This window comes from Acanthochromis polyacanthus, chromosome 13, assembly GCF_021347895.1.
Source record: "Acanthochromis polyacanthus isolate Apoly-LR-REF ecotype Palm Island chromosome 13, KAUST_Apoly_ChrSc, whole genome shotgun sequence".
In the NCBI taxonomy this organism is placed as follows: Eukaryota; Metazoa; Chordata; class Actinopteri; family Pomacentridae; genus Acanthochromis; species Acanthochromis polyacanthus.
This window is the reverse complement of record NC_067125.1, coordinates 35,809,926-35,830,708: the sequence shown is the minus strand read 5'-3', so window position 1 is coordinate 35,830,708 and position 20,783 is coordinate 35,809,926. Positions and strand designations below refer to the sequence as shown.

The 20,783-nt window shown below is 39.7% G+C and overlaps 2 protein-coding genes, 1 long non-coding RNA gene and 1 other non-coding gene across 5 annotated transcripts; 3 read left to right on the top strand and 1 right to left on the bottom strand.

The window, feature by feature from the left end:
- The first annotated feature begins 4,188 nt into the window (after window positions 1-4,188).
- On the top strand, window positions 4,189-12,207 carry LOC110970664 (zinc transporter 1). Of its 2 annotated transcripts, none has more exons than XM_051958103.1 (6): window positions 4,189-4,311; window positions 5,699-6,334; window positions 8,250-8,540; window positions 9,375-9,652; window positions 9,778-9,965; window positions 11,518-12,207. In XM_051958103.1, exons 1-6 carry the CDS (start codon window positions 4,257-4,259, stop codon window positions 11,828-11,830), a joined length of 1,761 nt encoding a protein of 586 aa, XP_051814063.1. In that variant the 5' UTR covers window positions 4,189-4,256; the 3' UTR covers window positions 11,831-12,207. The 2 variants fall into 2 exon arrangements, with proteins under 2 accessions (XP_051814063.1, XP_022076664.1); XM_022220972.2 differs by having other exon boundaries at window positions 4,222-4,416.
- LOC127536809 (uncharacterized) lies at window positions 9,817-14,388 on the bottom strand. Its single transcript, XR_007946010.1, has 3 exons — window positions 14,162-14,388; window positions 11,581-11,774; window positions 9,817-9,955 (listed from the first exon to the last, which is right to left on the bottom strand). It is a non-coding gene; the product is annotated as an uncharacterized LOC127536809 (long non-coding RNA).
- Window positions 14,121-14,207, top strand: trnastop-uca (transfer RNA opal suppressor (anticodon UCA)). The gene has a single exon. It is a non-coding gene; the product is annotated as a tRNA-Sec (tRNA).
- Window positions 14,389-15,178: 790 nt separating the features above from the next.
- Window positions 15,179-20,000, top strand: mrpl28 (mitochondrial ribosomal protein L28). Its single transcript, XM_022220980.2, has 6 exons — window positions 15,179-15,301; window positions 15,934-16,234; window positions 17,442-17,594; window positions 17,676-17,810; window positions 17,917-18,003; window positions 19,549-20,000. Exons 2-6 carry the CDS (start codon window positions 15,950-15,952, stop codon window positions 19,642-19,644), a joined length of 756 nt encoding a protein of 251 aa, XP_022076672.2. The 5' UTR covers window positions 15,179-15,301; window positions 15,934-15,949; the 3' UTR covers window positions 19,645-20,000.
- Window positions 20,001-20,783: the final 783 nt, after the last annotated feature.

Below are 20,783 nucleotides of genomic sequence, written 5' to 3'. Positions count from 1 at the left end.
GTGAAGGAAGGTTTAAAGGAATTTATTTCTCATCCACACAGAGGATCAGTGGATCAAACTGGGCAAATGAAATTCTCGGGATAACAGCAGCAGCTGCTCAGAAGAAACAACATTAAGGAGTGACTTACACAAAAATAAATACAATACAGATAGGCAGAAAAGGAAAACATTAGTTGGCAAGACACTGGTGAAAGAGTTCTAAAATTAAAGCGTGTTCAAGTATGCCATAGAAACAAAAAATACAGCTGACTAAAGTTAAATGGCGAGTCAACTGTTTCATCTATAATAAAGTCAGTGGTATTGATAATAACTGAAGCTATCTGTCAAAGTAACATATTTATTGTCCAGCAGTTGTGGGTTTTAAATTAAGAGATTATCTACAACTTTTAATGTGGCAATAATTTTGACTCTAGAAACAGTGTTCACAGTGAATTTTGAAATTATAACTTTGCAAGATATCTTGCAGCGATCTGAAATGAAATTACAAAGCCAGGCTGTTGATGTTTTAAATACATCCAGATACCAAAAAACAGATTTGTATCTAGATTGTCTCATATTTCAGCCTATTTGTCTGACATAACAACACCGTGGTGCAGTGGTGTTCTCCATTATACGACAGCATGTGTATCCTTGTCCAGTGTTATTTAAATGTCAAATGATTCAAAATCATATCACTTCTCAGTAATTATGTCATTTCTAAGTTGAACTTTAGTTTATTTCCTCTTGTATAAAACTAAAAACTCACGGTTTAGATTCACTTCAGGCCACACAGCAGGAACTCAACGCAACTAAAGTCTGCACATCTTTCATTACAAAGAGTCAAATCTTGTTTGTTTTGTTTGTTTTTTTAATACTTAATGTGTCCACTTTATTCATTATCCACTCACTGTGGTGATCCTGGCCAAGTTCATGTGAAGTGTGCCTCAAAAAAGCAAAATACATTTGTCTTGGCCACATCTGACTAAAAATTTATTACCAACAATCATCAGGCTTGTCTTGATGTTCTTAAACAAAATTTAGTCTTGCAGTTTATTACTGAATACTAATACTTGTCTCGGCTGCGGTGCATGGAGGTAGATGTAATGTAGCGTCCTTCTGTGCCACCACAGAAACTCTGATTTGCAATGATAACCCCTATGTGAAACATTTGGCCATTTGTTTTTCATAGCTAGATTGTGCAAGCAGTGCACTTCCCATGGCTTCATTTCAGGACGCCATCTGTGACTCTGATTAGTGCTACTGTGGCTCAATCCATAGCTTCTGATTACTGCTGCAACTGAGTTGTGACTAATGTTTAGTTGGTTATTAATCTTAAAGCATCCTTTTCCATCTTTGTGAAGTTTCATGGTCAGATTTTTAAATTTTCTGACGGTTCTTTTCTATCTGGAGCCATGATGCAGAATAACAAATAGGTACAAAACTGAGTAAATGTTCTGATGTTGACAGATCATTTTATAACCGTTGTCTTGCAGTTAGACTGATGGGTAATTACAGCTGTATTCAATCTATTTTTATTTCAGTGATAAGTTTTAGTTTGTGTTACATTGAGTTTGTGTTTCAAGGTTTTTCAGGTATTTTCAATATTGTCTTTCTGAAGTATTTGTTTTTGACTGTTCATATAACGAAACTTTGTACTTGTCAACTTAAGGGGGTGTACTCACTTCTGACATATTATAGCTGGTAAAAATGACGGGGCACTTAGCAGGTAAAAAGCAACATATTTTTGGTCAGGAGTTAACAGAGACCCAACCACGGGGTTGCTCCATGTCTGCTGAATGTGTAAACAGCTTTATTTGACAATAAAATATCAATGTTGTGTTATCAGATTGCCTTAAAGTGTCGGGTAGATAGTCAATTTAAAGTAATACTCCCATGGGAAAGAACACACAGTTTTACAGGCAGCTTTGTGGGTGCTGAAGGTTTAACTATGCTGCCAGGACTGTGGCCCCTCTTTCTGTTTTACGGACAGTGGCAACTGATCAAATGTTTCCTCGTTGGGTCTTTCCTTGGGCTTAGCTGCGCCTCAGGAATGTGCTGGCATGCTTGTGGAACAGTAGGGATTTATCTGAGTTGTCAGCCCCTATCTGGCCTGTTGGTTTGCAGTCAGTGGAGTGAAACAAACCCCTGCACACAAGAGCAGGGCTGACGGGATGGCAGCATCATCCAACCCATCATGAGAGGGGGACAGAAAGGGTGCACCACATCCACAGAGTTTCAAAAGCTAATAACGCTAATAACAGTGACATCAAAACATAATGACAATAATAATCTACTATAAAGCTAAAGCTGGGAGACAGCTGGCTTAGTTTAATGTAAATGAGGAAACAACTACCCTAGTTCTGTCAATAGACTGTATGTAATGATGGACATGGCCAGTGGGCCTGATAAGTGATGCAACATGTTCTAAAGCTGCAGTCTTTCTAATGGCCAGCAGGGGGCAGCTCCTCTGGTTGCAAAAAGAACTGGATTTCATAGAAGCAAATGAGAAAATGACTCTACTTCTCACTTGATTTGTTACATGACTGAACATTTTTCTAATGAATTTATGGTTTTAATCACTACTTTCAAGTCTCCTTCAATACAGTAAAATGTTAATTTTGTGAATTATATTTCATAAAAGTAAAATAGACAAAAAAAAAGCAGGGTAATTTACCTTGAGATTTACAGGTTACGATCGCACAGTTTCTTCAAGGTTTCTAGTCAGTTCAAGTTTAAATTTTGCTTTTTCTAAACTAAATGTATTGAATTGAGAGAGCTCTCATCCATTCATTTATTCATCTGAGTCAAAATGCCTCAAATTATAAGGCATTATGTTTTGAACTTTTAAAGTGGTATGAAAATAAAACTTTAAAAATACTTTACTGGTACAGCTAACTCAAAATTAGTAAAACTCATATATTTACATTCTGTAAAGTAGAAAAGATAAGTTGATTTGACTAAAATCTGTCATGATATTCTACACTGTGGCTACACCCTTGTTTGGAGTGTGGCAAACGTTATTCAGTGTTTACACAGCAAGATTTATAATTGTGCATTAAATTGTGAATACAGTGTCTGCTGATAAGCAAATACTAGCTTGGAAAATTTACCACTGAACCCAAGATAATGGAAAAAATCCTGGATGTCCTGCATAATTTCCCTACAGTTCAATCAGATGACGTTTTAACGAAAGAACCATGAATCAGAAGGGAAAGACATTTTGACATTTAGAGATGTTTTTACCTTAGCATCAACTGATCATGTAAATCTGGGTTTAACAATATATTTTTTTAAATCACAAATGGCTTATGTAGCATCTATTTCAACCTACTCTGTATCTGTATAGAGCAACACAGCAAAAGACATCCAAGCTCACTGCTGTAACTCATCATGCAATCCTAGAATAGGAGAGTGGACTAACCCACTTTCTGGAATTTTGAGAAAAATGGGTTCAAAGTTTTGTGTTTTCAAGAATGTTCTGACATTTGAAACACCACTGTAATGCTTTATTTGGGCTGTGTGGGTTAGACCAGTTTGTTACTAAAATCTAGACCTTGAAATAGTCCAGAAAATATATAAAACCCAGTTTGGATTGTTTGTGGGTTAGACCACTATGCTTCTAAGCCCCTCAATTAAAGAATTAAACCAAGTCACAAATGAGAACATACACTGCTGGCGTCTCCACCTTACCTGGAAAACATTTGCCCTCCCCCCAATGAAGTGTTAAAAATTAACCCACAAACGAAACTGGCTGCCAACCCCTGCAGTAAATGACATGATAACGTGGTTAGCACAAGTCAGCAGGATAAAGTACAAAAGTTAATTAGATTTGTTTAACATCAGTCAGATAGTGTTTTCTCTTTTTACTGTTTATTCTGATTTACTGCTCTAATCCAAACATCAGTAGCTTGTGTCTAGAGCATACCGCAGAGATAAAAATATTACTAAGATATAGATAGATAACTGTATAGTAGACTGTTCTCCTCTGGTGAGTCCGTCTGTAAAGCATCTTTAATATTCAACTAGAAGCAGACATCCGAAATGCTTTGAGGGCTAATAGAGCTCAGAACGTCTCACCTTCTGATGTGATCTGGTTATGTAATCCCGACAACACTATGGGGATTTAATTAGTGCAAATTAGCTTCACTTGATCTTCTGGGGGGAGTGTACGGAGGGTGGGCGGGCTGTGTGAACGTCCCACCAACGAGCCGAGGAGGGAATGCAAACAGGGATAACTGAGGAGAGGACGATACCAGCCACCCCCCTGCCCGACTCACATGACTGTGATTAGAGCAGAGGAGGAGTGTGGTGGGACAGAGAGAGGGAGAGATGGTGAGCACGACGATGAATGACATTTTTCTGATTTTGGCGCATAGATCATAGCCAGGAATCCAACTTGCCTTTGATTGCTGGCCCGGGGCCTTCCACTTCTGTTGGGTAATTCAACTTTTGACTACATTTGTTGCATTTGTGCTGATTGTGCAAAGCTTTTTGAGGCTTATATGCTGGTTGAGGTACGAAAACCACAGAGTAGAAAAGTTATTTTACAAGTAGAAGTCTTAAGTATCCTCACAAGAGCATTCATTATGCAAGAGGGCTTAACTCAGAACAATGTACATGATAGATTTATACTTACTGGTCCATTTAAGTGCACATTGTATTCTGCAGGGTGAAGGAGGCATGCTCAGGGTGCACTATTACTAATCACTGGTATGTGTGAGTAGTGTGTGCTGATGTTGCTAATATCCTGACCTCCAATGCAACAGATGCATTTGCAACATCTCACAACAAAGTGTACATAAGGAGAGAATTTTATATGAAAACAACTCATTGCCGAAGTACGTCACTGTGCACTTTTCAGAGCTTTTCACTTTCAGTTTGACTTTAAGGATCAGAATCTTCAGCTTTCACTGACAACAGGTTAATTTCAAATGGTTGAAATAAGCGCAGAGTACAACAACAACAGCTTACAGTTGTTCCAAATAAATGTTTTAGCGATAAAAACAGGCAAAAGATGAGTGCATCAGTGGATAGATAGAGGTATAATGGGTGCTCTTCAGGATCTAGTGGAAAAATCCATTCAAACAGCAAAAAGAAGAGAAGTCCGAGGCACTCTGAGTTCCTAAAAGTCCTTTAATAAGTCATGGACGGCAGTTTATGCGTTTCGGCCACTACACAGCCTTCGTCAGAGCATAATACAGCAATAGGGCACAGGTGTGCCTGATAAGGGCTGAAACCAGGTCACATGACCACATCACCTGATACAAGAAATCACTATTTAATTTTTAAAAAAAAAACATTTAAAAACATTGACAATTGAGAGACCAGAACACTAAGGTAATCGTAGATAAAACCCATGTTTCCACAGCGCCTTATAAATGGAACAGTTGTATAAGATAAGATAAGATAAATCTACAATGCCCCTCAAACCTGAAGCAATAGAGGATAGTGTTCACACAGTACGCCACTAACAGGCAGTGTAATAACAAGAAAGTCAAAAGAAAGTCAAGAAACTGTTGTTGAAGTTGTTGACAACTTCTCATCAAAGAAAATGTCTCTAAAGAGAGACATATCAGAGAAAATACACAGGATTTATTAGGTCAGATCATACCTGAGTAGTGTATTTTCTTTCCTCTTTTAAATACACGTGACATGAATGTTGTGAGAACAGGTGATTCTGTGTGTCTGAATGTGTCTTAGTGCAGCTCTGCGCTCTCAGTTGCAGGTATGAGGCTGCTACACTGGTGCATGCTGGGAGGGACCGTGCTGCTGCTGATGTGTGAGGTCGCCATCAGTCAGCTGTGTAAATCCCTCATCACCCTGGTAGATGGTTTCCACACGCTCTTCCTCCTCATGCACATGGCTCTTCCTCTCCATCAGACCGCAATCAAATCTCTGATCTCCTCGCTGGACTCCTCTGCATCTCCTCCACCTGTTTCTTCCTCTTCACCAGATTCATCCATCACATCTCCAGCTGCCATCCAGACCAACACCGAAGCATCAACCATCCCAGATCAGAGCAAACATGAGGCAGCTACACTGGTCAACCACACCTCCCCTCCAGGAGCTCCAGCCTGTGGTCTGTCCTACCCCAGCAGCAGGATCCTGGCTGTGGGGGCTTTCATCTCCGCCCTCCTGCTGGCCTCTCTGTGTACGTCCTACCTAATGGAAATCGTCAACTTCTGTCTGGACCCACACCCAGTGCAGCGCCCCCTGCTGCTGGTGGTGGTCGGAGCTGCCAGTTTGTTCCACAAGATGCTGGTGTTTTGGCTGAACTGGGATCAGCTGCAGGATGAGAGGCTGGTAGGCAGCAGGCAGCTGGAGACTAAATCTCACATTCAAGTGAACCACGAAGGTAAAGTGTATGAAGAGTGGTGGACGGTGTACAAAAACACGGAAAAGAGAGCTTAAAGGAGGAGTGTTTTTTCCCCTGCACACAGCTGCTTTTTTAATTTCCAGTTGGGTGAGCATGCGCCCTAAATAAAGAAGTCAAATGGAAGTCATATGAATTCAAAACCAATTCACTATTCTAATTAGGTTTATAACATTAATTTGATATTGAAGAAACAGTTTGATATCATCAGAAGCACACTAATCTTGTAGAGTTAAGATGAGAAGATTGATACATTTCCCAGAGTGCAAAAGCGAAGTGGAGGACACTGCTAAACTCACAGCTTTTTATTTTTATTGCAAACTATTACTGTTTCCACAATAAAAGCCTCATTTTTGTACTCTGGGAAAATGCTGTCCTTGAACTGAGGAGCACCTGTTTCTGCTGTATTTTGCTGGAAGATGTGTGGAGCACTCTGTTTTTACAAGAAAGATGCATTATTGGCTAATATTTATGAGTAATTATGCTGTAGGGTCTTAGCCTTAATATTTCTGCTAGATTCTACGTATGTTAGTCTCCATAATAATTGTGCTGTAGGGCCTTAATATGTATTATAATCTGGTAAAGTTGGATTTTATAAATTTTTGTGGGGTTATGATCCCTAATATGTAAACTGCACAGGAAAATCTCCCCATAAATAAAACTGTAGCAATATTTAAACTTATCTGGGCTAATTTTGTACTTTGTTGTCTTAAAAGTGTCTCCAAAAAACAGTGACTTGATTGAACAGTATGGTAAACGTGTTAGCTTAGCTTAGCCTGAAGACTAGAAATAGGGGGAACAGCCTGACGTAGTCCAAAGATAACAAAGTCCACCAATCAGCTGCTCTTAAGTCCATTAATTAACACACTATACATCATTAGTTACATCCAAAAACAAACTGTTATCAGTGTTGATGCTAAACTAAGCTGATGTTATACCAGATATGAGGGATCCTAAATCCTCTGCTTTTCAACTTGGACACCCAGTTTCAGACTCAGACCAGGATTCTGTTGAGTTTAACCTAACATACAATAGCTGACAACTCATTAAATGTTTTAATGTCAATAACAAATGTTACTTTAATCTTGGTCTCTAGAATGTGGACTTTCCAACACCTTACAAAACTTATTTTTTTTTATAATTATTATTGTATATTAAAGTCCCTCAAACTGATTTCTGTTTGTCAAAGTTACATTTAGAAGTTTTTTTCTGCAAAAATAATCCCGCCTTAAAATGACGTAAATATAACTCCACACAGTTACTTGTTTTAGTGCATGAAGTCCCTTAATCTTTCTCCACTACTCCTCCGACACTTGCTGCAGCCTGAGCACACCAGCTCACCTCAAACTGTAAAACTACTCTGCACTACTCAATGGAAAATTGTGATAATGGAGCAATTTTTCTTCAGCAAATTCTGAAGAAAAACTGTGACACTGAAAGCTCAAACCTGCAAGTTGACAGGATTGATGCTTCAGATTTGTTACGTGTGAAACCTTGGAGGACTGAAGCCGTGTATTTGAGACGATCATCAGTACATTGTTGTCTCATGTGAAGCACAGAAAAAACATCATATGAACATGCTAACAAGGTACAAGCATGATTACAAGGTACAGAATAGAAAAAGTTTCACATGGGATTTATTATCACCAAATATCCTGTTTCCATCAAAATTATGTCCAGTATAAGATGGAATAAAAAGTGTAAGCTCGCTAGTGTGAAAGAATGCTATTATATTAACATTATGTAAAAGTAATGTTTGACACATTAGTATGATGTCCAGATGATGATATTGCTCTTACTGATGTTTTATAATGTAGCTGCTCAGTGTATATTCAGCTGTAAGGAAGATCAAACAGCATCCATGTTTGTTTTTCATTCCTCTGTTCGACTCCCACAGCCTTGGCTGAAGAGGAATCCATAGGCCGGGAGGAATCCCAAGACATCGGCCAATCGCTAGTCCTGTCTGCTGTGGACGACTCGCTCCACAGTGGGGCGTTTGTCCTCTGTAATCCAGGACCCTCCAGAGCTCCTGACACCGACTTCCAAACTCCACATCAACAACCTGAAGTCCACCTGCATGACTGTGAAGAAGGGAGCGGCGCTGAAGATCTGAAGGCTTTCAAGTGTGAGAGTTCTTCAACAGACGTCACGGAGAGACAGAAATACAACATCTGCTGGGGACACATTGGTAAGAGAGAGTGTGCCGTTTTATCTCCTCAGTATCCCTTAGATAAGAGACACGTAAAAAATAACATTTGTTTAATGCACAGGTGTTTTTTTTTACATCTTGGTTTTGCTGCAAAATCTCATTTTCTGTTTGTGTCCAGCAAAGTGTGTATCTGCAGGTGTCAAATCCAAAATGCTGTTAAAAGAATCTCCACAAAATCCCTTAATTGCTGCTCTGCACACCACACAATCTTCCATGGTAGATAAAGTTTGTCTTGAAATTGCAAACGCTGAGCTTATATATTGATAAGTTATGTACACCCCCTGTCAAAAGGTTTTAGACACGTTCTCATTCAAATAAATTAGAACCCGTCTCAAAACTTTTGACAGGGGGTGTACATACTAAAGACTGCAATCCATAACTGGGAAATTTGATCTGCTGAAGAAGATATAATCTCATTTGGAGCTCCATAACATTTACCAAAATAACTTGTTTTGCTACTTCCAAGAATGACCTTTCCATCAAAACGAATACTGTTTGTGTCTCAGAGAACTTTTTGTCACTTGAGGAAGCACTAAATGGGCAATAAAATAATGGTATTGTTTATCAGCCTACAGCAGTTGCATGTGATTTTGTGCATAAATATCACTATGAAAAATCTATTTTTATCAATTATTTGATCATGATTTAACGCATTTTGTTTCAACTTCACATGAAATGCTTTTTGAGGGCTCTGTTTAAAAAATGATGGTACATGCAATGGTTTTTCAAGTCGTTTTATTTCCTATCAGCCCTGATCTCACACATGCTAATACTCCTGTAACATTCACATTTTGCTGTTTTCACCCATTCCAGACAGTCAAAATGCATCTAAAACCTCCCCAACCTGCAAGTCATCACGTCACACTGAGAGACCTGAAGCAAGCAGACAGCGGCCAGTCTGCCTCCCGTCGTTCGTTTTCGCCATTCGGGGACTTTTTACGTCTCTTCTGGCTCTGATCAACAGCCTGGTGATGCTGCTGATTGCCCCACGGTTCCTGCACAGCTCTGGAGCTTGTAACGTCCTGGTTTACCTGGATCCGGGCCTCTCTCTGCTGGCTGTGATCACACTGCTTGCCACAACTCTGCCACAGGTCAGGCGCTGTCTGGTTATTTTATGTTTCAAGACCAAATGTTGAGTTAAACCCAGGAATTACAAGGAAATTCGAATCCAGACCCATATTGATGGTGCCATTGTTCCATTGGTAAATCTCTGCAGGTGTATCGCTATGGACTGCTGCTGCTACAGGCCTCACCTCCACAGATTTGTGTGTCTGATCTTGGACGGAAGATTGCGAGTGTTCCTGGAGTGCAGGCTGTGCACGACCTCCACATCTGGCAGCTGACCGAGTCCCTCCTGGTGGCTTCTGTCCATGTGCACTGCTACGCTGGGCTTCCTGCACACAGGTGAAGAGAACAAGTTTGTCTCTGCATTGGTGTTCCTGAGAATTTACAGTCAATTAGTGTTACAAAGTCAGACTATTCTATTGTGCTAAATGTGCAGAATGGTCTGACTGCACCACAGCATCTTTGAGTCTTTCCATTTAACCCTCGTCTCATCCTGTGGGTCAAAATTTACCCGCATTAAAGTTTGAAAATGTGGAAAAAAAATATGTTTCCACAGTGAAACTTCTGATATCCACATTTTCAACATTTTGGGGAAATCTTTGAACATTTTTTGGTGGGTTAAAAAATGTTTCTTAAGAACATTCACCAAAAAAATCAACCAAAATCCAGCAAGATCTAAAAAGACAGCAGAGATTCTCTAAAAGCAAGATATGTCCATGATCTATCTATCACTCTCACCTACATTTCAACAATCGCCTCTCAAAAGACAGTATGAACTACTTCAGGCGAGAATTTGCCGTCTACTGTTTGAGAATGTCAAGTTCTTAGCAGAGGAATACTTAAATTCTTACTAGCTGTCAACGTCACACATTCAGTCACACTTCGCTGAACACACAGAGCCACACACACACACACACACACACACACACACACACACACACACACACACACACACACACACACACACACACACACACACACACACACACACACACACACACACACACACACACACTGTATATCCTTAACAAAAAAATACAATATCTGCTTAGTGGTCCTGAAGCAAAATCCAGCAAAATTTGCTGGATTTTGGTCGATTTTTTTGGTGAATGTTCTTTAAGAAAATATGAGAAGTTTTACTGATATATATGTAATCACTTTAGATATTTTTAGGATTTTTTGGGAAGATTTTTACTAATCTTTAAAAAATATTTACAAGAATTTTCTTGCCACATTTGGGGGATTTTTTAAAAATAAAGCTTCCATCCATTCTCTATACACCGCTTTATCCTCACTAGGGTCATGGGGGGTGCTGGAGTCTATCTCAGCTGACTCGGGTGAAGGCAGGGGACACCCTGGACAGGTCACCAGTCTGTCACAGGGCTACATATACAGACACACAATCACACTCACATTCACACCTACGGGCAATTTAGAGTAATCAGTTAACCTCAGCATGTTTTTGGACTGTGGGAGGAAGCCGGAGTATCCGGAGAAAACCCATGCATGTACAGGGAGAATATGCAAACTCCATGCAGAAAGATCCCGGGCTCAGGCCGGGATTTGAACCGGGGATCTTCTTGCTGCAAGGAGAAAGTGCTAAAATAAAACTTTCAAAGGAAATTTTTAAGGAATTATTGGAATTTTCTTCCTAAACATGTTGCAAATTTTCAGAAATTTGGGGAATTTTTTGTTGAATTTTTGGGATTTTTTTCAGACAAAAAATCAATATTTTTTGGTGACTGACGACAACAGGAGGGTTAAATCACCACATTTAGAACAATTTTGAATTATACATTTAGATTTTAGGTGTTTTATCAACTAGTTATCATTGATATGTTTTGTTCTGCTCCACATTTCATTAATGCAGAATAATTCCACATGTGTCCAGGTGTGCTGATCTGCTGTCGGGGGTCACTAAAGTGCTTCAGAGTGTTGGAGTGACTTGCTGCACCGTTCAGCCAGAGTTTGCCTCCTGCTCTGGTTTTTCTGCAGGCGGCAGCAGTGATGCCTCCCTCGTTATCCACAGAGAGGACCCCTCCCCGCCTCCTCCCCTGGCCTGCAGCCTCGCCTGTGGAAAGGCCTGTGCTGGGAGTATGTGCTGCTCTCTGCTGAAGGAGGAGACCAGGAACCTTCTAGCACCACCGTCTGGGGAAACAAGGGAAGAGCCTCAGACTCTGGTCATCGAGAACACCTTCCTCTGACTGTCAGTTTCAACCAAAGAAATCACTCTGCTAGTCTGGCAGCCAAAGGTTGTGGCCCCCTATCTAAAGCAATGATATTTTGACCAAGATTTGTGTTTTGCTGTACTGTCTTTGCTGTACTGTTGCTATGTTAAGTACCAATAGGGCCACCATTATGCCATAAATCCCATGAGTTTGGACCTTTGGCTGCCAGAGTATGGGGCAGAAAAAGTGAATAAAATATCAGATCTATGTGAATGCGAAGATGAAGATGGAGAAAGTTGGGGGGAACTAACTCATTGTATCTCTTTTTAAGCATTTTTCTAGTTTTGTGACATTACCAAGGTGCTACTCCAAACATTTGTGTGCAATGTCAAGTAAAAATATGTGAAAATTAAGTCTTTATTTTATTGTGTTGCTTCATTTACAGTAGAAACTCTGCATTCTCAGCAAAGTTTGAACTGAACAAGAATATATGACAACACTGATGTGTGTCTAATGAGCCTATAAGGTGAAGCAGAAGTGTTGCTAATAATAAAAAAGACACATTATCATAGATTCTTCAACACAATAGTATATGAATTAATACATACTTACACATTATTAGTAATGACCTAGTGATATGATAATATTAAATGGGCCACTCATTTTTTTTAAAAATATTAGGTAACTGTTCTTAGCATTTTTCATTAAAAAGTGAAAATAATGATAATATTAGATTACGTACACCTTTCACATGTGTAGATACGCTGCCTGTCTAAAAAAAAGTTGTCACTTTGATTTAAATAAGCAAATAGGTAAGAGCCGTCCATTGGATAATTACTGCAGTAATGAATATGTTTCACCAGCAACAACTTGTTTAACCCTAGCTGATGCAGTGAGTCGCTTCTTATTTATTAAACAATCATGTTGGAAGACGTATCCTGTGGTCATGAAAAGGATGTTAATCTGTCTCAGAATGGTCAAATTATCGGCCTACATCAAGCAAAGAAAACCTCTAAGGAGATTTCTGAAACTACTAAAATCAGGTTAAGAACTGTCCAACGTATTATTAAAGCTGAAGGATAGTAATGAACCATCATCTTGGAGGAGGAAATGTGGTCGGAACAAACTCTTTAGTTGATTGTAGGAAATCAACAGTAGAGCTCAAGGCTATGTTTAATAGTGAAAGTAAGAGCATTTCCACAAGCGCAATGCAAAGGGAACTCAAGGGATTGGGACTAAACAGCTGTGTAGCTCTAAGAAAGCCACTGATCAGTGAGGCTAAACAGAAAAATCTGGAGAAGACTTTGTGCAGAGGTCCAACTCTTGCATCATCAACATAAGATCTGGGCAGAAAGTTAATAGATCTCTGGACAAAAAGAAATGCTGTGACTTCGCAGAAGCTTATCAAAATGATGCCATAGTGAATATGTGTCTTTCTCAGAGCTAAAGGTGGTCTAATGAAATGTTTAAGTGTCCAACGTTTTTGTTTTTTGGATGGGCCGTGTATATCATGATAGATAATTGAACCAAAATTATAGGATCATGCATAGTGTGCATAATTGTACATAAAAGTTAAAAAGATAAGTTATAGTACTTGAAATAATATTTTGAGAAAACCAGTGTTGTCATTATGTTATTGCACTTGAAAATCTATTAAGAAAAACTGGGTGGCATTATGAAAAAGTTACTAAAAGGAATCAATTTGAATTTTTTCCTCATGCCTCTCAGTAAGTGGAGGGAATTTGCATCCTAAAATTACTTTTAATAGTGTGCAAAGCAATCTTATCAAAGCTCTCTTGTACAGTTCACACATAGACCTTCCTCATGTTTTAAGATTTTCAAATATTTCAGCTTATGTAATCATGAAGTTTCACATTTATATTACGATACATATACAAAGAAAGACATGGTTCAAATGGCCTAAATGGTTACATCCTGAAGAATAGTTTTCTGGCATCAGTTACACCTGTGTTTCTGCGCTATACAGTATAAAAAATGCAGTCTACGGTTTCTGCTTTTGAGTTGATTTCTACTTGAACTGTGTCTGTCGCCTGTCATGACGCGACGTTGGTTCACCTTTGTATTTTCAGGCAGCCAATGAGAATGCGACTAATTTGCATAACGCAGCGTAGACTCGGATAAATGTCTCTATTTCATGTTTATTAGGCGGAAATATAAGATAAAACTTGTTATTTACAGTTGCATTTAGTATACACGATCTGTCTCTGATCAATTCAGACAAATCACAGTGCTCAGAGAACACCATGAGTCAGGTGCATGTCGCTAGTCTGAGGTATTTATCCTCCCGAGAGCCCTCATTAGAAGTGCCCGGATGAGCCTCGGTGGTCCGGGGTGCAGGCTTCAAACCTGTAGCTGCTTAGCGGCAGAGTGGTTCAATTCCACCTTTCGGGCGACTGATTGTCGTTCGGAGTTTAGCATGATATTAAAATGCGTATATGAAGTATTGTTACTGTACTCCCTTCATGTGCTTTTGTGCTGAGGTTACGGAAAACAACGCAGTTTCGTTATTTCCGTTTCAACAATTAAAATATCTTCCTGTCAAACTCTGACCTTCACAATAAAAGCATTGCAGCAGCAGTACCGTTACCAAATTAAATTTACGTGCAAAATTTGGAATTGCTCAACTTAAATAATTGTACCGAGAAAAAGAAGAATTTGAATGGCAAGAACTGACTTTCAGTTCTGAAGTGCTGTTACATTACCAAATTTTTTACTTTAACATATCTGCCAAAGTAAATCAATACTGAAATGACACCACAGCATGAGCCTGAAACATCAACAAATGCAACAGAATGACAGATTAGAGAACATGAAGCCTTAGATGAATTCTTATTAATTAAAAAAGAACAGACTTAGTGCACACTGAGCAATTATTGCAATAATAAATATTTGTTATACAAATGTAAGTTGTAAACTACTTTTGAGACGGCCTAATGTCATTACATTTCATGTTTTAATGTAATAAAAAATGCGCTCCGAGCACAGATATCACCTATACTCACGTTTATTATAAAGAAATGATGTGCATATTTTTGATGCAGGTACTCATGTTTAGCAACTGTGTGATTGAAGTTCAAATTCTGGTCGTACATATTTGTATCTACAGTTATAACATAGATAGATAGATAGATAGATAGATAGATAGATAGATAGATAGATAGATAGATAGATAGATAGATAGATAGTAGTACATAAAAAGTAAATAAATTTGAATTTACTGCCCGATATTCAGGATTATTGTGAAACTACATCCACCTTGCCCGGAAGAAAAATATTGATTGACAGTACGCATAACCCAATTATTTGAGAGAAGCGCTCGCCCGCCATCCAATCAGCTTCTTCGTCAATATAGGCGGGCCGAAAAACCCGGAAACCAGCTTGTGTACCGGAGGATGCACGGTGTCCTTGCCTGCCTGAATTTGGAATAACGTGGACTTTAAAACTCAACTTTGTGTTTGGTGGAGGTCACGGTTTTCTTAATTCCCGGTAGGGACTTTTGAACACATTACTGATGGTCTATCAGATTTGTAGAAGCCTTCTTCATGCAAATAAACAACCGTGAAGCTCCGTTGTTAGCCTGCGTTAGTGAGTGTCCTGCTAACGGTATGAAAGTTATGCAGTTGCACTTCTGAGATCATTTCTGTTAATTAATATTGATCAATTTGAAAAGGTTTGTTGTTAAAGCAACCAGAGCTGTAAACTCAGTTATAGTGTCAGATAATCTGTTGGCAGACTTTAACTGTCCTCGTCACGTTAGATATTAATGATTGGTCGTGTCTGCTATTCAGTCTATCAAAGGCTACCTGAGTCTATTGGAATCGTTTTTATAGACTTTATTAGTGCCAAAACTATCAGTCTAGAGACAGAAAAATGTAAATGTTAACACTGATATACCAAATGGGCAAACAGGGGAACTGGTCCAGGTGCTCCAGTCAATCACCATGTTGAGGAACCCTAAAGTGATTTTTCCATTTTTCGCAAAATAATTTTATCCTATATTGTAGAAAAACACTTACTCAAAAATGCACAAAGCCAACAATTAAACATTATGATGTTTATTTTCCAGTTTTTATACACTAAGTGATCATATTTTGTCTTGTTCCTCTTATTTCTTTCAGATTTGCCTGTTAAAAAATGCCTCTCCATAAGTACCCACCCAAAATCTGGGATGCCCTGAAACTGAAGCAGGGCATCTACGCTCGTCTCCCTCAACACTACCTCAAGTCCCTCGAGCAGAAAGAGCCCACACCCGTCCACTGGAGGCCTCTGGGAGTCCAGTACCGAGCCAACCCGAAGACAGGGCTGAAGGAACGGGTGCAGGATGTCCCGATCCCCGTTTACTACCCTCCACACTCCCAGGATGGCCTGTGGGGAGGAGAAGGCTGGATATCAGGCTACAGATACGCCAAAGATGACAAAGTGAGTCGGCAGGAAGATGATTTTCTGTCTTGATGTTACCACAGAAAGTTATGGTCTTGATTTCCCCTTTGAACAATTTCTGTTAATATCATTTTTACAACGCTGCACAGTGGGGTAGTGGTTAGCACTTTCGCCTTGCAGCAAGAAGATCCCCGGTTCAAATCCCAGCCTGGGCCTGGGATCTTTCTGCATGGAGTTTGCATGTTCTCCCTGTGCATGCGTGGGTTTTCTCCAGGCACTCCGGCTTCCTCCCACAGTCCAAAAATATGCTGAGGTTAATTGGTTACTCTAAATTGTTCGTAGGTGTGAACGTGAGTGTGATTGTTTGTCTGTATATGTAGCCCTGCGACAGACTGGTGACCTGTCCAGGGTGTCCCCTGCCTTCGCCTGAGTCAGCTGGGATAGGCTCCAGCACCCCCCGCGACCCTAGTGAGGATAAAGCGGTGTATAGAGAATGGATGGATGGATAATTTTTACACAGATTACTCAAAGAAATTATTATGAAGGATGTGGCAGTGGTCATGTAGCTTTTCATTTATACAGTGCCACTATTCATTTGTTTTACTGAGTGTCCAAGTGGCTCGGTTTTGTAAAAACCTACATGGCTTATATCCAGCCAGAAGGATCCAGAAAAGCAGAAAGGTCATTAAAAAAATGTATCTTGATTTCAATAAAAAAAAAAAATCCGAACAGCAAAGTAGTACAAGATGAGACTTTCAAAGTTGGTTTTGTTTTCATAAAAAAGAAAATCTTCACTGTGTTTTTTTCTAAAGTCACACTACCTCAAAATGTTAAAATTCTCACCGTATTTGACTAATGATGTGAAATTATTTAGCTCTTAAGATAACCTAAGTGCTTTCTGACATTTAAAACCTGCTCCAATTCTATCCACTAGACTAACATTAAGCTCCAAAATCCTTCTCTTCATTTAGGATCAAGTTGTCAGTGTTTCTCACACTCAAATGGTTGTCACATATACAGTTTTTTTCCTGTTATTGAAAGACGACGGTTTGACATTCAAACACTATCTTTAAAAAATTGCCACCCAAGAATCACCAGCTTTATGTGGTTCTGATTGTCATCTGTGCTTATTTCCAAACTTTGTGGAGCGCCTGGGTCAGAAGACTTCAACTTTTTGTTCTCCAGATGTCACTCCACAGATTATCTTTCTAATAGTAACTGAGGTTTAAACTGTGTCTCTGTGCAGATGTCCACCCGTCTGCGGAAGACCTGGAAACCACAGCTGTTCAAGAGACAGCTGTACAGCGAAATCCTGGACCACAAGTTCACCATCACAGTCACAGCTCGTACTATGAACCTCATCGACGCTGCCTTTGGCTTCGACTCCTATATCCTTAAAGTAAGAGAAAACTACATGGTACAGTGAAGTTCCTTCTCCTGATTGAGCTTCCATGTGACTCTTATGTCGAACTTCTCTTAGACACCAAAGGAAGACCTGCAGTCCAAGCTGGGGATGGACCTGAAGAGGGCCATGCTGCTTCGCCTGGCACGAAGAAACACAGATCTTTACCCCGACGACCCCGACAAAAGAGAAAAGATCTACGACAAATACAAGGTGGGTCACATGGGTTTGAGTCTAGTCAGAGTCCTAAATGTGTTCGGAAGGTTTTGTAACTGAAAACCAAATGCGGTGTTTGTTTTATTTCCTTCTGTCTGAGCAGCAGTTTGAGGTCCCAGAGGAGGAGGCAGAGTGGGTGGGTCTGAGTCTGGAGGAGGCTGTGGAGAAACAGAGGCAGCTGGAGCACAAGGTAACGGGTCGTTTTCGTGATGATCTTAGACGTTCTGACATTTAAACATGACATCATATTTACAGTACAGTTGTAATACCTAATAATCCTTATTTGTATAATACCAGCCCTTTATGTAGCCCAGGGGTGGCAAACATAAGGCCCGCAGGCCAAAACCAGTCCGCCAAATGGTCCATTGTGTGGGACGACATTGCAAAGGGTAGAAATTAGAGAGAAGACATTAACTGTAAATTTTAAATAATTTATTTTGTAGACCTTGACAAGTTGTTTTGATCATAAAGTAAAATACTAGATTGTTCAGTTCCAGATAGCTGTGACTGAATGTTTTGTACCTTTGTAGATAAACTGTGCGCTGTATGTTGCAATGCACATGTAAATGATTAACTGCTGTTGAAGTTTAACGTGTTTTTCTGAAGAAATTTCAGGATGATCAGAATGTTTTCAAAAACTATAATTCATTAAATGTGAACATTTTCGGAATGTGCTTTTTTTTAGCTAAGACAAAGGGAAAAAATGGAGTTGTGGTGCTTTATAGGTTATTTTGCTGTGATTTTACTAGTGCGGCCCTCTTTGTGGCCCCTGGACTGAAATGAGTTTGACATCGCTCATCGCCCATCACTTCATTCTCTGTCTGAAACTAGCTGTTTTAGTGCCTGTCTGTTGAAGATCTGCCCCTCTAAAAGTCTACTTTGATTAGCCAGCCTGCAGAACGGCAACACTTAGTGTCTTCAGAGCTCTACTTCCTGTACTTCATTGGCTACGTTTATATGCAGTCAAAAACCCTTTCTTAACCGGAATATTAGCAATAACCCGGTTGCGTACGGCCATGTAAACACCCGCAGAAACCCGAATATGCTCATATTCCGGTTTTTAAAAACCCGAATAAGACCCCTGGGTTACTCCTTTTCTAACCCGAATATCTCGTCGTATAAACGCACATCGGAATATCCCCATAGAAAGAAACATTCATTTGCTTTCTGCGCATGTTTCATCCGAAAGGAATCTTGGTCTTTTGAGTACGGCAACTACTTGTATGTGGCGTCTGGTGCGCGATCCACCGGAAATACTCAAGGAGAGGTAAACAGACATGGCGAAACCCACACAACGTCAGCACAGCGCCACACAACGTCAGCACAGCGCCACACAACGTCAGCACAGCGCCACACAACAGGAGTAACTGTCTGTTTAGGCATGTAAACGGGTTATTCCAAATGTTTCAGAAACCGGAATATTGACCTTAGCCCGAATATTGATGGCATATAAACGTAGTCATTGGCATGCTATGCCTGTGTTAAGAAGTTTGTGATGCCAGCTCATTGCCAAAGTAAAAAATCGTTGAAAACACAGAGCAGTCTGAAGCCTGAGTTTTTAGTTCACAGATTATTTTCTCATATTTTTACCTCATTATTGGAAACATTGAACCCTTTTAAGTAAAAATGACCAGCCATGAGTTCTGGTGTTTTGCTTAGTTAGAAACAAAGCAGTTGAGCTGCTGTTTCTCTTTGTATTAATAACACTGTGACTGTGATTCGTTCTGTCTCTCAGGAGCCTGAGCCTGTGTTTAAGGTCTGTGTGGACCAACTGGTGGAGGAGCTGCACATCAAGAAACTGCTGGAGCCACATCTCACAGAGAAGGAGTGACCGTCTGAGACTGAAAAATTCAGTATGTTGAACTGTCAAGCTTCTCCAGATGGTTGTGGGAGTCTGAGTCACTATTTTCAGTCCTGACTGCACAGCCGGGAGAATTTCTGCAGTTTCTGCTTTTATTTCCACCTGGGAGCAACACGAAGGTGGAAGTGGCGCAAAAACGTGAAGTCATGTTGGACTAATGCTTATTTATTTCAGTTCTGGTTTATTTCCTGTGACACAGGAGAGTCTGACATAATTCAGGAATTGAGAGAAAAGCTTCAGTATCACTGTAAATACTCCCCAGACAGCTGCGATGAGAGGCGTGTGTGGAGGATACCTAAAAAATTAAAGATGTCTTTTTTCTTAAACCTTGTTTCTACTCGTCTGTTCCAATGATTAGTAAATTAGGTCTTCAGTGATTTTCTGTATAAGTTTAGATGCCTGATTTCAGAAATGATTTTCAGAATTCTTTTCGCCATTGTTAAAGGCTAGCTTTGACGTTACAATAGGGAAATGTTCCCAGGTAACCGATCATTTGGCAAGGCAGCTGTTGCGCTCCATTCTGGGATCTGTAGTTTGTGTGTTATCAGCGCTTCATATCGTCGGGCCATTAATAACAATAATAATAAATCAATGTAAAATGATCTCGCGGGGCGGTTATAATTGTATTACGGGCCGGATATGGCCCGCGGGCCTTGAGTTTGACACGTGTCCTAAGTACATAAAGCTGTAATATGTATCCTGTTACTGTCCATGTCTGGTAAAGTGGTTAAAAGTTTAGTTATCTTTAGCAGCTACAGTAGTGTTAAAGTTTTGTTTCTATGCTAGGTAAAGGCACTGAGCATTTCTTCTACGTCTGATTATTTAAGTCTGAGCCAGAAATAGAATAGATATATATGACAAAATGTCAAACTAATCCTTGAATCTCCTGTTTACTGCCTTTGGTGCTTGCTGTTAATGTTCTTGTCCAGGAGATGGAGTCAAAATGCTTCAAATCTGTAAAGGTGCCATTTGACAGAGGATGAAACTGGATTAGACTTTATTTTAAAAGTTGCACCAAATGAGCTCTAAAATGGAATCAGCTCCTTGCATTAAGCCGATTAACACCAAACATCTGCATCCAAACAGCACTTCAATGTGTCAAAACTCCA

What these genes read in the sequence shown, in the direction of transcription:
- LOC110970664 (XM_051958103.1), top strand. Translation starts at nt 4,257, where the DNA reads ATGACTGTGATTAGAGCAGAGGAGGAGTGTGGTGGGACAGAGAGAGGG. An exon ending in CATCTGCTGGGGACACATTG is followed by an intron (nt 8,541 to 9,374) that starts GTAAGAGAGAGT and finishes CACCCATTCCAG; the next exon opens with ACAGTCAAAATGCATCTAAA. An exon ending in GCTGGGCTTCCTGCACACAG is followed by an intron (nt 9,966 to 11,517) that starts GTGAAGAGAACA and finishes ACATGTGTCCAG; the next exon opens with GTGTGCTGATCTGCTGTCGG.
- mrpl28 (XM_022220980.2), top strand. Translation starts at nt 15,950, where the DNA reads ATGCCTCTCCATAAGTACCCACCCAAAATCTGGGATGCCCTGAAACTG. An exon ending in TCGACTCCTATATCCTTAAA is followed by an intron (nt 17,595 to 17,675) that starts GTAAGAGAAAAC and finishes AACTTCTCTTAG; the next exon opens with ACACCAAAGGAAGACCTGCA. An exon ending in AGAGGCAGCTGGAGCACAAG is followed by an intron (nt 18,004 to 19,548) that starts GTAACGGGTCGT and finishes TCTGTCTCTCAG; the next exon opens with GAGCCTGAGCCTGTGTTTAA.